General features: G+C 37.5%; 1 protein-coding gene across 3 annotated transcripts in view; it reads left to right on the top strand.

Annotated features, from left to right (window-relative positions):
* The window catches only part of LOC118273222 (zinc finger protein ush), a 196,856-nt gene that overhangs the window by 87,953 nt on the left and 94,431 nt on the right, over positions 1–14,472 (top strand). Inside the window, exon 2 of one of the 3 annotated variants that reach the window (XM_035590081.2) lies at positions 1,717–2,514. The exons of the other annotated variants lie outside the window; for them this stretch is intronic. Within the exon in view, the coding sequence (XP_035445974.2) occupies positions 2,427–2,514 (88 nt within the window). The 5' untranslated portion in view covers positions 1,717–2,426. The remainder of the gene's footprint in view (positions 1–1,716; positions 2,515–14,472) is intronic. 3 annotated transcript variants of the gene reach the window in all.

The raw sequence follows: 14,472 nt of genomic DNA, 5'->3' as shown, positions 1-14,472 counted from the left end.
GGGCAGAGGAAATAGCTTATGTAAGGTCGCCGTTACCGAAATCGGTAAGGAGAATTATACTCTTCTCTCAGACACTATCTATAGTACAATATACTATAGTATAATATACTACACGATAAGTGCAAATCCCGTGCGTACAGCCAGCACTACACTCACACAAGGACGATGCTAGTGTGCGATCCCCGTCTCAGATTGCGTTTATCAGACATCTCGTATGCAACGTTAATTTACATAAAAACTATTATTTTTTCGACCATGCGTTTATCTTTTATCATCGATTAAGTTTTTGTTGTTCCCTGCTTTAATAGCTCTTGGTTTTCTGATGTTATTTTATGTATTTTTACTATGTTTTTTCTTATAATTAGTGTTTGTTATTAAATTTGTAGTAAAGACTTTAGATTTCTAAATTAATCTGACGACTTGGAGCTGCGGACTGGCGGGTTTACCGGGGCTCCGACTCGAAACACAGGAGAAGGAACGGGGTGGTTTTTAGTCACTAAGAGTCTGACACTCCCTCTCACCCCGCTAGAGAGGCGAGAGAAATCATTGGATGATTTACCCTTCCCAAAAAAAAAAAACTGATCTGAGAAAAACTTATGATAATCTGATTCCTTATTTTAGTTAAGTTCAAGATTATTCTTATAATTGGTTGTATCTACTACTTTACATAAGAGATAAGCAACAAATAAGGATGGTCGGATCACCTCGTTACGGATTTGATCCTTCAGAGAGACTCCGAGCATAGCTCTCTCCATAGCTCGCTGCGCAACCTTAAATTGGTGGACCAGTCGCACTGTTGGTGTCCACGTTTCGGCTCCGTATGTCATTACTGGTAGGACGCACTCGTTGAAGACTTTTGTCTTCAGGCTTTGTAGCATGCTGCAGACTACCTAGTGGGTTTACCGGGGCTCTGGTTCGAAAAGCAGGAGTAGGAACGGGGTGGTTTTTAGTCAGTAAGAGTCTGACACTCCTCTCGCCTCGCCCAAGGCGAGAGAAGCCATTGGATGATTTTCCCCCTCAAAAAAAGGCTTTGTGACGAAAAGACTCGATTGACAAGCTTCACCTAATGGTGAGGGGTGGGAACTACATATCTCACCCTTTCGTCAATTCTTTGTGCATGATGAACATTTGATGGGACCCTAAAACTAGATGATGAGATGGGATGAGATAAGATCTCAACAAAACGTGCAAAAACTATGCACTCTGCTTGACCTATTTAGTTTCAGATGTATCGTTAAGATTTTGGACAGGTTTCGTCAAAGTCACCTTTTGTACGTCATGTGTTCATTTTATTTCTTGACTGCTTCGTTGGTCGAGTGGTCGTAAGTGCGACTGTCGGACAAGGGGCCTTGGGTTCGATTCCCGGGTCGGGCGAAGTATTACTGGGCTTTTTTAGCACGGAGCCTGGAATTGTGCCCAGTATAATAATATGGCAATAGGCTCACCCCCTATTACATGGGACTTATATAACACAAATGGTGAAAAGTGGGTGTACATTGTATAGCGGCATTACGTGCTGTAATGTGTACTGCTTACCCTTTCGGAGATAAAAGGCGTGACGTTGCATATTTTATGTCTTATCTCTATAGTCATCTACATATGTATACTTATTTACTTTATCTTTTTAAAGTTTGGTTTTCTATCACAAGGGATATGCATCACCATCACCATATTTGCTTCAAAAATCTTTATTAATGATAAATTTTGTCTTTCCAGGTAAGTCGCATCGGTGTCTATCTGCAAAGTCAGAGAAGTATTCCACCTAAGTATAGATAGCTTAACATCATCAACTGATTACGTTTATAAGCAAATCAGCCTTAATTAGGTAATTAATTAGATTGTAAATTACAATACAAGCAATATTTATCGAAGAACACAACATTACCTTGTCGATATGATTGATCAATCATTTTAGCTGCAACAAATAGCAAATAATTTGTGAACTTTACAAAAATGGACAAAAACTGGTCGTTTCTAACATTGTAAAGGCCACAACTTCCACATTTCCAAGAGCTCATAACGAATTCTCGAAATCACAAACCTTGTCCGACTTCCGACATCGCGGGTATCAAAAAATCGCCGCTAGACCGACGTGTATGGCGCGCAAGCTTTTTTATTTGACATTTTATACAAGTTTATTCAAAGAGCGATAATATCGCTGACTCTTATCTTTCAATGCAACGTTACCGCGAGCCCGGAGTGATAGCATCTGGGGCCAGCCATTGCTAGTTAAACCAACCTGATAAGGGATCGGCTGCGTCTGTGTGCGGCCGTGTGCGGACACGGGCGCGCGTGTGTGCGGGGAGGGGCGTTCGGTTCGCCGGGCCAGTCACTCACTTTACGCGGCAAAAGTATGACGGTTGAAATGTCGCGCGCACAAATATACACAAAATAAATACCAAAAATAGTGCTGTGCTGTGGATATTATGTTATTGTGGTTGCGGTATCTGAAGCAGCTGGAAGTGGCGGCCGGGGACCCGCCGCCAGGTGGCGCTGTCGACTTCAAAACAATGTGTAAGATTTGTTTACATATCGCTCGGCGCGACTTAATGTTTATATCGCTTTGTTTTTCTCACAATTTCCTAAAAAAATACTCTCTTTTATATATTTCTTGATGCTTTAAATAGCATTCCATTCGAGTTTTCTTAAGCTGGCTTCTTGTCTATTCAATCTGCGATGGGTATCAATGAAATATCTTAAGAATAGATACTGGGCGCCGATTAAAGACATCTATCTTGACCGTACTGAATGAAATGTTGTATCAAATAAGAATAACTGTTGTTACTAACTCACGTAGTTATCGTTGTTACGTTATCTAGTAAACTTTGACATTTTGCCCATTGCCTAATGTTGGAACGGAGTAAATAGCTGCTTCACTTGTAGATATACTTACCTAGAAGGTAGACTCCGTAAATATGGGAAATTAATTCATCTGTCTGCGTATTGGAGGAACAAAACAATGCATTTGTTAATTGGTTGTTGTTAAAATCATTGAAAATTTACAACATGTAATTTTAAATTAAAATAGTCTTTATAGTAGGTAGACATACAATATAGTGATGTTTACGGTTGGAAATATTTTGTAAATAATGAGAAATAAGTTCATACGATAGAAGTAGGTGGCTCTCTCATATTGTTTACATATTTAATCACGAAAATATAATGGACCTATACTATTTTCAATTAATTCTTACAACAGATACTGCTACTAGCATACAATAATAGTTTATATTATATTTTTTTAACAATAAAATAATAAAAATATCTATAGTTTTCTTGTAAAACCTAAACAATAATAGGCTCAAAATGAACAATACAATAAACCTCACACACTTACTGCCGTACTCAGAAACATTTAATAATTACTTAACCCAATCCTTAGCAATTGTTTTCAATACAAAATCGTTACTAAGGAATAGTTTAAGTAAACATTAAATGACTCTGAGTACGGCAGTTACATAGTAACCATAAACTGTAAATAACATGCAACACACAACGTCACGCCTTGTTATCCTCGAAGGGGTAGGCAGAAGTACACTTTATCCTATACAATGTATAGTGTACACCCACTTTTCACCATTTGTATTATAAGTATACAAATAACATAACATCCCACGTAAAAACACAAAAACGAAAAAAGGGTGCCAAGTCGGGCCAAAAATCAAAACAAATAAATAAATTTTGGACACAAAGATATAGTGTGTGATAGCGTTTTCCTCAGAATTTTGCGATAACAACATCGTTAAGATTGGTCGCTTCTTTATCTCTTCTCTGATAGCCTTAACAGTGGAACTAATGTATTATATAGGATTTTTATTGCTCTTTAGATACAATATCAGGGCATAAGCGAATGTAAATCATTGATAAAACGTAATTACTCTGGGTTACTTAGATTTTGAACTGGTTCAGAGGTATTTTAAATTGGTTACTGAAAGTATTTTGGATTGAAATTAGGTTGCATATATTGGATGAATAGTTTTTGGAAGGTATGATACCGATACGACCTTCAAGAAAAAAAACGAGCGTTTTCCTTTTTAAAAAAACGTAGTTTAATAGGTCCATCAGGTTCGTAAGAGTTTAATTAAGTTATTTTTACTGAAACAAGCCAAAAAGGAGATGTAAATAGTATTTGACTATCATTTAAAATTAATTGTTAACGTAAAACAAATTTTTAAAACACTATACACTCATTTTAAACCACCTTCACCTAGTAACCAACTTGGCATACAGAAAAATAAAACTTTTAACCATACAATAGTGATGTGAAATTAAAATATCGATACCAATCTTAATCCGATACCAAATCACACGCAACGGCACCGAATCCATTTTTAAATACCGAACTCGTGAGGCATGTTCCTATTTTGACAGCTCCTGTCAATGTCAACTGCGTCTAAATAGTTTGTATATGTTTCGTCTGAGGTTATATCTTGATGGTTCATCGATATAACTCGATGCAACTGTCTGTATTCGTTTTGAATTTGATATTGAAGTATTAATTTTTAATGTTTTTGATTTTTGTAGCTTGGGTATTGTCTTTCTTGTCTCCTAAATGGTAGGATGAAGCTAGAAATTCTCAGTTTTAGGATATTTAATCAGATTTTTTCATATTTTTGCCTGATTTTAATTGAATTTTTTATGTCAACTTAATAATAATGTTGTTTAGTGGCATATAAACAATAAAGCCTCATTTTTTCCACTTTCAACAGTGCTACTGTTCATAATATTCTATTGAAATATTTCAAAAAACAAAAAAAAACCCATACCGTCACTTAGACAATCGGGGGGTTTACGATAAAAATGACGTGTGTTCCTCTCAATGGACCCAGACTCCCGATCTCACTGATAAGGCGAGAGAGAAACGTTATCTACAGTCTGATTCCACGTTCATTATCAAATTGTGGGGGCTGTGGGTGAGAGAGATAGAAAATGTGTGTGAGGGAGATAGAAAATGTTAATGTGTGCGTACTATGCGATAAAGAGGGGTGTGATGTTGTTTCTTTTTTTAATTCTTTAGGGGATTTTTGAAAGGTCATAGTTTTGACAGTATTAACGATTGTTCAGCGTCTGTTTTGTTTTTTGTCACACCCTTTAAATGGTTGTTACAGTTTGTATGACATAAAACGAAATGTCAGATTTTGATATTTCGGGAAAATGTCAACTTGATTGGAATCGGTGAATCCTTTCATGACGCAAGGAGTTAATCCTATTAAACATGCAACAGGTCTTCTCTTTTTTCGTAATTAGGTACTTCAGGGGCAAAATCGTCCCAAGACTTCTTAGATCGCCTTGGGCGAGAGAAGAGGGAGTGTCAGACTCTTACTGACAAAAAACCACCACGTTCCTACTCTTGCTTCTCGAGCCGGCGCCGGGTAACTGGTACTGTACTATATCTAGGCCTCATACTAACCAACAATTGAAACAGTAAAATATAATATAATATAATCTAATACTTTTTATCTTTATGAACAACTTATGTGGGCCTCCCATTATTTTTTATTACAATTAACAAGTCAAAGTGAGAATTAAGGTAAATAGTAATGGACAATTCTCGAACTAATTAACATATGATCATAATTGTATCTAATTACGTTAATATAATTGAAGAAAAATGTACATACTTAACTTAGGACCGACTCACGTAACGCTAGACAAGTTTATCGGAGGAATAATGTTGAATTTTTGACAGATTTTCCATACAAAAACTGTCAGACGTCAATTTTATTCTATGAATATAAGTTATCTGTTGAAAAAATCGGCCCTTGGACATTTGTTTGAAGCAAAATAAGACTAAAACTTTAGAATAATGTATTCATTTAACATAAAACATATGAATACTAAAGCCAGTGTTGACAAGCAAACATAAATCAATATCATTAATTTATCACTAAAAACGACCTTTTAATACCGACACTATCTAAAAATAAAGATAAAATAAATTAAATTAAAATTATTTAATTATCATTGCAAAATCAATATGATAAAATTCGCTAATAATCTGATTTGATTAATCAAATTACTGCATACAAGTTTTGATAAATCATTAATTAATTAATAGAAATCGATTTGCATATACGTAGCAAACTTAATATAGATTTTAGTCATAACAATTCGTGAAACAGCTGTTAGTACCGACGCCATATTGAATTTGTAGTGACGTGCGTAGTTAGAGGTGCTAGGGACGCCCATTACAGATACCGATACCAAATTTTTTGGTCTCCATGTATCAATTAGGCAATTCTTATCAGTACTGGAAATAAGTATTTCCTCTCAGATAACAGTTCTGGCAATGATATTAACTTTGTTTACTTTTAATTAGCGAAATAACTATCTAACAGTGTAATTCATTTTATCATATCGTCGGATAAGAATGAAAGAATGTTCATGATGTGTTTTGCAGCACATAAATGAAACTGTTTCTGTAAATATAACGTTGTTTGTAAATAGTTAATCGTTATTCCTAGAATAATGTGTACGTTTAACCTATTTTTATTTGAAATATAAATATCAAAGAAAAATATTATGAGTCATGATATCTGCGATTTTGTTTGCTCATACAATGTACTTGAAATTATCATAATAACATTTTTAATTATATACATTATTAAATAGTTGACGTTTATGATATTTTCGTGTTTTGATTCAGTTCGATTTTTTTGGTAACGTCACACCTTTTAGGAAAGGGTAGACAGAGACACCCACTTTCAACATTTGTGTTATAATAAAGTGTTGAAACAAGAAATAAACATGATATAAGGTGTCCATTGGCGGTGCCGAATGCTTACCATCAGGTGATCTGTCTGTTTTCCTTCTGTCCCACCAAAAGAAAACTTCTTGATTTCTAAAACTCTTATTTTTAGTCCATACACTCTTGGTTGAGTGGTCATGATAGTCATGTAGATGTGCTAGTAAGCTTTAGATACAATTTGTACTCACGCGCTGCACTGCTCTAAAAGCTACCTTACTACACTATAAATAAGTAATAAAATTACTTACATAGCACAAAAATAAAAGTCATGTGTTAGGGCAACAAAATGAATAAATTACTGTAAGACAGAAGAAACAAAATTTTACTTTTAAAATCCCCTCATTCCACCATGAGAAACGCATTTCAATGTTAAAACAATAAAAAACAAAGAATTCCTAATATGGATACATGAACAGATTAATTACGAATTAAAATTAATTCCGACAACAATGGCCTTGTTTATTTTTCGAAATACATTTTTTTTCCACCGAAATAATAAAATTATCTAACGAAAACATCGGCCGGCCGGGGAATCGAAGCTGTTATCGTGAACTTAAATCTACACTCCTGCGCTGTTGTTATCTAAGTGATCTCCTTTTGTAAGCACCTTGAAGGTTTGTGCTCCAAAATATAGCTATTATTATTGCTCTTTTAAAAGTTTTAGTTGAAACATTAAACTGTCTATGATTCATAAAACAATTTTAGACGAATTTTTGGTCCCATTCTTATTTATTTGCAACTATTCTGAAATTATATTTGTATCAATCTATTGACTGATTTTTATTTAGTCTCTGTTTTTGTTTCTGTAATATTTGATTGTTAAGAATAAAATGGCTTACTTTTGTTAAAATCAAGAGAAAATAATAATAAGTATGGATATAATTATAAATTAATTTATGTTAAAAGATTTCAACAAAAAAATACACTTTACACCTACTGTTGTCTCTCTGCACCACCCTAATGTTGACTGTTAGAGAACACCAAATTGGCATTCAGTCCATCTTTGTATAATGTACTTAAATTGTAAAATAAATTAAATAAATGATTCTAGTAACTTTTTTACAATGTGATTATAACTTCAAAACATAGTGTCGAAATAGAGGACCTACATTATGGTATGCTATCTGACATCTTGTCGATAGAACTCGCTCGCAGCTCGCCCCATAGAATACACGCTCTATTTATATGCGAGCTTACTCGTATACGGTACAAATTTATTATTGTATCATATTATATGTTATATGTGCCTATGTATAAAATTGAATTTCTAATCAAATGCCGCTCTATGTGGACCATATTTTAATTTAAACAGAATTATTCATTTGGAATTCTGCTTAAACTAGTTTCCTATACATCTAGAAAGTCAAAGTCAAAAGTCAAATCATTTATTCTAATTGAACCATATACTTAAGTACTTTTGAAACGTCAACAAAGAAAGAAATAAACAATAGTCTGTCCGTCAGTGAAGCTGCCTAGATTCGAATGGAAAAAAAAACGAGCAAGAAACTCCATAGAAACGTAACAAATCGAATTTTCAAAATATGTCCATTATCTAAACTCAATTTCATTAAAAGCTAATAAAACTCTAAAATAAATGGCCTACGACAATTTTTCCTAATAAATTGCTCTCGTAAAAGCCGTATGTATAATGTTTTCGGGGTTAATCTTGTTTAGCATCAATTTATGCGCCCGCGCCGCGCCGTGGGCCGGCCGACTCACGCGCAAGCTAATTGATTCCAGATCGCAGGGGGCGGGGCTACGTAAAGGTCGCGAGTTCGATGCCTGATGACGTTGACGGAACCGTGAAAGTTGTTCTATAGATAAAGATTTTTGTGATTGGTGATTACGTAGTTGTTGAGTCGAAGTTGGCTTGTTATCACATGGGTGATAAAGTTATGCTCCGCCCGTGCTTTCGCTCGCTTTATCTGGGTGAAAAGTAACACTTTTGCTGTGTTCTTGGTTCAATTTTATCAAAATCCGTTTAGTAGTTTCTTGTAGTAGGAACCATCACTCATACGTTCACATAATATCTATTTGCAGGATAATAATAACCTTTAATAAGTGCAAGACGCGTTAACAGTTTTCACAGACCGTTTTCCCAACAACGGTCACTTTAAAGAAAAACACATTTCAGAAACACACGTAAAAGCATACCAGCCAACAGTGCTCGCGACATCACACGTCCGCGTATCACACCGTCACGCTCGAATCCACCTTCCATTTATTACAACGGATCGTAATCTAAGATGGAGAGCGGGCGACTGATAAGGAACGCCGCGACGCGCGACGCCACATCGCGATAACCGGGGTGTGTTGCCGGTAGGACGAAGCTCGCTTCGGTGTGAGGGGGGGTAATTACAGAAGAGAATGTTATCAACACATCTATGATTTAGTGGCCAGATAATTTCGTATGAAAATAGCGGCCAGTGTAAATTATAATGAATTTAGATATTGTAGGTAAACCGGCTTGTGAAACTACCCTTTGCTGTGATAATTGATTCTCGACTTTGTTGCAAAGTGATAGGATTGAAAATGCATTAGCTTGTGGCTTGTATTTCTATCTAAATATATTTTAAGTAGCCAGCCAGCTCTAGAAGCTACCCTTAACCTGCAAAAATCGATTTTCAACTTTATTACTATAAGTGATAAAATAGAAAATGAATCACCGTTTCTTAGATTCAGGGTACCTTGATGTGCTTGTATATTTTTATTATTTTTTATATCAGATATAATTAAGTAAGTTATTTGAAATTATTCTGATTAGATTCTGAAGTGAGATAGGAATAAAATATTCATTAGAAAGTGTTAGAAAATTATTACAAAATGGATGCCTACTTTCTTGTGAGATAAATGTGTTGTATATAAGTGTTATATTGCTTTATTTTGCATAACTTTGCACTACTGTTATTATCTAGTGAGCTTCATAAATCGCAGTCAACTGCAAGATTACTTTTAATGGTCACTTCTGCAGTTGTTAACGCTTTACGTTATTAAATGTAAATTGTAGAACGGTTTACTAAATATCACTTGTAAAATATGATACTAAAATAACCCTAAACACGTCAAACTTCTGATCCGAAGCTACGGGTACTACCTAGCGGGTCTAACGGGGGTCCGGCTCGAAAAGCAGGAGTAGGAACGGGGTGGTTTTTAGTCAGTAAGAGTCTGACACTCCGTCTCGCCTCGCCTAAGGCGAGAGAAATCATTGGATGATTTTCCCCCCTCAAAAAAAAGACACGTCTAACTTTCATAAAACTAAAGTTATATGAAACTTAAAACATAATAATTAAACATAACCACAAAAATTCACCCAATCAAACATTCATCTCATCACTCCCGAAAAAAAAAACTTTCCTAAAAACAAGAATACGTCACGAAAAGTATACAAAATAAATACAATAATACTATGCTACGTCGAAAAGGCGTCTAGCGACCCCTAGCGGGTGGAGGGGGTGGTTTTATCGCCCAAAACGCGCCCGATCGCATTGAGATTCGCCCGCGCGATACAGACCGATCTCAGAGCCGATAAAAAACCCACTCTAGAACATGCCTGTATCTTTTCAAAAACGTTTTTGTCTCTAATCGGCAGCTAACATCTAGTTTTAATGACTTTTTATAATAGCTTTACGTGGGAGGAATATTTTATTAGTTTCTTTAAGGGGGCTTCTTCAGGTGTCAATTTTTTGGTGTTTAGTGTTGTTAATTAGTGTTTTGATAATTAGTATCTTAGTATTAAGCTAAGAAAAACACGGTTTACTCACGTACATAAATGGAGAAAGACTCTACTAGTTTCGAGTCACAAAGGGTGCTTCATCATGAGCACCGTAGCAGCGAGCAGCCTGCAGAGTCCCTGTGTGACTCGAAACTAGTAGAGCTTTTCTCCATTAATGTACGGGAGTAAATCGTGATTTTTAGTTAATTTACTATGTCTGATATCATTATTATAAAAAACACTAAGCAAATCAGTTGACATTTAACAAACTACTACAAACCAATACCTACCTACTAAAGTTGACTGCCAATAAAAACTGTTGAAAGCAAATCATCAACTATCATCTTCGGTCACCCATGGCAACATGTTAAAATATAAATTAGATAATTATTATATCACCTAAAAATCACAAAAAATACCAAAAAAAATAATGTACTCTTAGAGGAAAATCCCTCTCAACCTAGTACATAAGCGCGATGACGTCAGGTGGAAGGGATAGCATCACGTGAACGTAGCAGTACCGTGCGGCGCTTCACTTTTGCATCGGCGCTCGGGCGAGGCGGTTGTATGGTTGTGCTCTCAAGTGCTATTATTTGTAATATTGGTTTGTGTTGTTACTTTTAGTTCCTATTTAGTTTATTTTGTGATTTGTTCATGTTAAGATTATTTAAATAAATAAAGAGAGGTTAGGATTGTTGGCGTGTTTCTTTTTAAAAACTTAATTCAATCTTACTTTTATAAGATCAGAAGTGGGATAGTTAACGCGACTTTGATCGTTCTCCATCCTTTTATTTTAAAACCAGGTGGTCGATCAATCTTTTTCTGGTAACTTAGTACTTTGCTCTTTTATTTTTATTTTTGTAAATACTACCCGCAAGGTAGTAATTATGTCGAGCAGTGATTATTCAGGTGGTGAAACGCCACCCACGCGTCGAAGTAGGAGTCGTGATAGTCGAAAACGTAGGCATGGTTCACACAAACGTCGCGACCGTCGTTCAAAACGACGCGATCCGGTGGATCAGATTTTGCAACGACTAAATGCACTTGAGGAGCGCCTGCCGGTAACGGCGACTAATTTAACCGCTCCGTCTCGTCCTTGCGTTCGAGGCAGCCCCCCATCTGTGGTCTTGGACGTTACCGAGACTACAGCCGAGGTTGGCGTGGCAACGCCTTCTACGAGCCGGCCTGCGGAAACGCCGCGCGATACCAGCAGCACGGCGGATGGGATTGTCGGTGCACTGTCTTCATTGTTACAAGTAAGATCTAAGCATTATTATATTTCAAATTTTGACCCAAGTTTGCATGATTTTGATGTGTGGTGTGCGGAGGTAGACCGTGGCCGAAACCTGAACGGTTGGGATGATCATGAGTGTCTTGGGCGTATTGGTGGCTGCCTGCGTGGTGACGCCAAAACGTGGTTGAACCATTGGGTGACAAGCGATCGCTCGTGGTCGAATTTTAAAGCCGAGTTTCGATCGTTGTGTCCGCGTGAAGTCGATGTGGCGACTGTGCTGTATGACGTCATGAGTACAACGTCTAACAAGTTCACCACGTATGCAGAGTACGCTCGAATGTCCCTACTGCGGTTAAATATCGTACGAGGGCTTTCGGATGAGCTCAAAACCGCTATAGTAGTTCGTGGCATCTCCGACCCTCAGGTGAAAGCCGCGGCTACCAACGCCAAACTGCAGCCGAAAGATTTAGTCGAATTTTTGTCCGTGTATGTAAAACCTAAGAACACGCAAAGTGCTACCGGTAATCCCATACGCTCGTCAGCTGCTGAAACCTCCCATCCTCGTAAACGCGAATCGTTTAAGAGGGGACAGGTGACATGTTTCTCGTGTGGCAAACACGGTCACAAACAAGTTGATTGTTCAAAAAGATCAAAAGTTGACTCAGCCACTTCTAATTCAAAATCTACCCCCTCTGAGACTTTGAACGTAAAAGACACGAAGTCTAATTATTCAAAACCAGTCAAAGTGATTTGCACCTATTGTAAGAAAACCGGTCATCTCGTTGATTCGTGCTATTTTAAGCAACGTATGGATTCTAAGCCTAATGATAAAAGTGGTAGTGACGTAAATTTTTGCTCCGCGTTGATTCCGGACGAAAGAACGTGATGACGACAATTATTCAAAAACTACCCGTAGATGTTTTAATTGATTCTGGGTCTGATATTTCACTTATTTCTAGATCGGTTTTAAAGCATTTTAGTTTTAATCAGTTGCCAACCTATCGTAGATTACGAGGTATCGGTAGTCAAGACATTGAGTCTACTTCTTTTGTTAAGACAATAATTGAGTTCCCTGAATTATCATTAGAGGCGGATCTTTATGTAGTACCACCAGATTGCATTCAGGCACCTGTCTTGGTAGGGACTGACATTTTAAATCGCGATGGTGTCACCTACATTAGGACAAGTGACTCTCAACGATTGGTGAGGGTTGATCAAGCGTACAATGTGTCGTCTGTGGAGCTGGCCGACCAAGTGAGGACACCCTTAGTTGGTGATGACAAGAAACGTTTGTTATCATTGATCGACGAGTTTTCTAGAACGTTCACCACTGGCACGGCGACCTCCACAGTAAACACTGGGAGCATGGAGATTCGGCTTAGCAGTGACAGTCCAATAAGTTATCGACCGTACAAGCTTTCGGCAGACGAGAAGTTACGCGTTCGCGGCATAATTAATGAGCTTTTGAGTAAGGGTATCATACGAGAATCCCAATCAGACTATGCGAGTCCTATCATCCTCGTAAAGAAAAAGAGCGGGGAGGATAGGATGTGCGTAGACTATAGGGCCTTAAACGCTGTCACTGTTAAGGAGAGATTTCCATTGCCACTAATCGATGACCACATCGATAAATTAGGCAACTTCAAGTATTTTACCAGTCTTGATATGGCTACTGGCTTTCATCAAGTACCAATGAAAGACGATGCCTCTATTAGTAAGACTGCCTTTGTGACGCCTGAAGGGCATTACGAGTATTTGAAAATGCCCTACGGGCTGGCTAACGCCCCTGTCGTGTATCAGCGCATTATCACAAAGACACTCAAGCATCTTATAGACACTGGCCATGTATTGACCTATATTGATGACGTACTGATCATGTCCAATTCGATCGAGGAAGGCTTAAAGGTATTGCGAGAGGTTTTAAAAACCCTGTCAGCGGCAGGTTTCTCGGTTAATCTGAAGAAATGTACGTTTTTAGATACGGAAGTTGAATACTTAGGACGGCTGATTGGACATGGTCAGGTACGGCCGAGTCCGAGTAAAACTGATGTTCTAGTTAAGTCCCCGAAGCCCACAAATGTAAAAGAGGTGCGTCAGTTCTTGGGGCTAGCAGGCTATTTCCGCAGGTACATTGCTGAATACGCCTCAAAGACTGCTTGTATTGCCAAGCTACTGAGAAAAGGTGTGCCTTTTGCTTGGGGACCGGAACAAGATGTTGCTCGCGACTATATCATTAAGTGCTTAACTGAGGAGCCAGTTTTAGCAATTTTCAATCCCAGTTTGCCCACAGAACTACATACGGATGCTAGTTCGATAGGATTCGGGGCTATTTTGCTTCAGGAACACGAAGGAAGACGTAAGCGAGTTGTAGGGTATTACAGTAAGTCCACCCAGGGAGCGGAATCAAAATATCACAGTTACGAGCTAGAGACCTTAGCTGTGGTACGTGCTTTGCAACACTTTCGGCATTATTTGATCGGTATCAAATTTAAAATTGTCACCGATTGCAATTCTTTAAAATTAACTGAACGAAAAAAAGATTTACTACCTCGTGTAGCTCGCTGGTGGGTTTACATGCAAGATTTTCAGTTTTCTTTAGAGTATCGAAAGGGTTGCAACATGCAACATGCTGACTTTCTCAGCAGACAGCCCGCTCACGTGTTCCAAATCCAAAATCCACGAAACTGGGCGAAAATTGCTCAAACTGCCGACTTAGAGACTCAGGATCTAATGCAGAAGGTTCGAGAGGGCCAGTTGGATAGCAGTCGATTTTTTATT

Source organism: Spodoptera frugiperda, chromosome 1, assembly GCF_023101765.2.
Source record: "Spodoptera frugiperda isolate SF20-4 chromosome 1, AGI-APGP_CSIRO_Sfru_2.0, whole genome shotgun sequence".
Classification (NCBI taxonomy): domain Eukaryota; kingdom Metazoa; phylum Arthropoda; class Insecta; order Lepidoptera; family Noctuidae; genus Spodoptera; species Spodoptera frugiperda.
The sequence above is the reverse complement of the archived record's forward strand: the minus strand, read 5'-3'. Positions and strand labels throughout refer to the sequence as shown.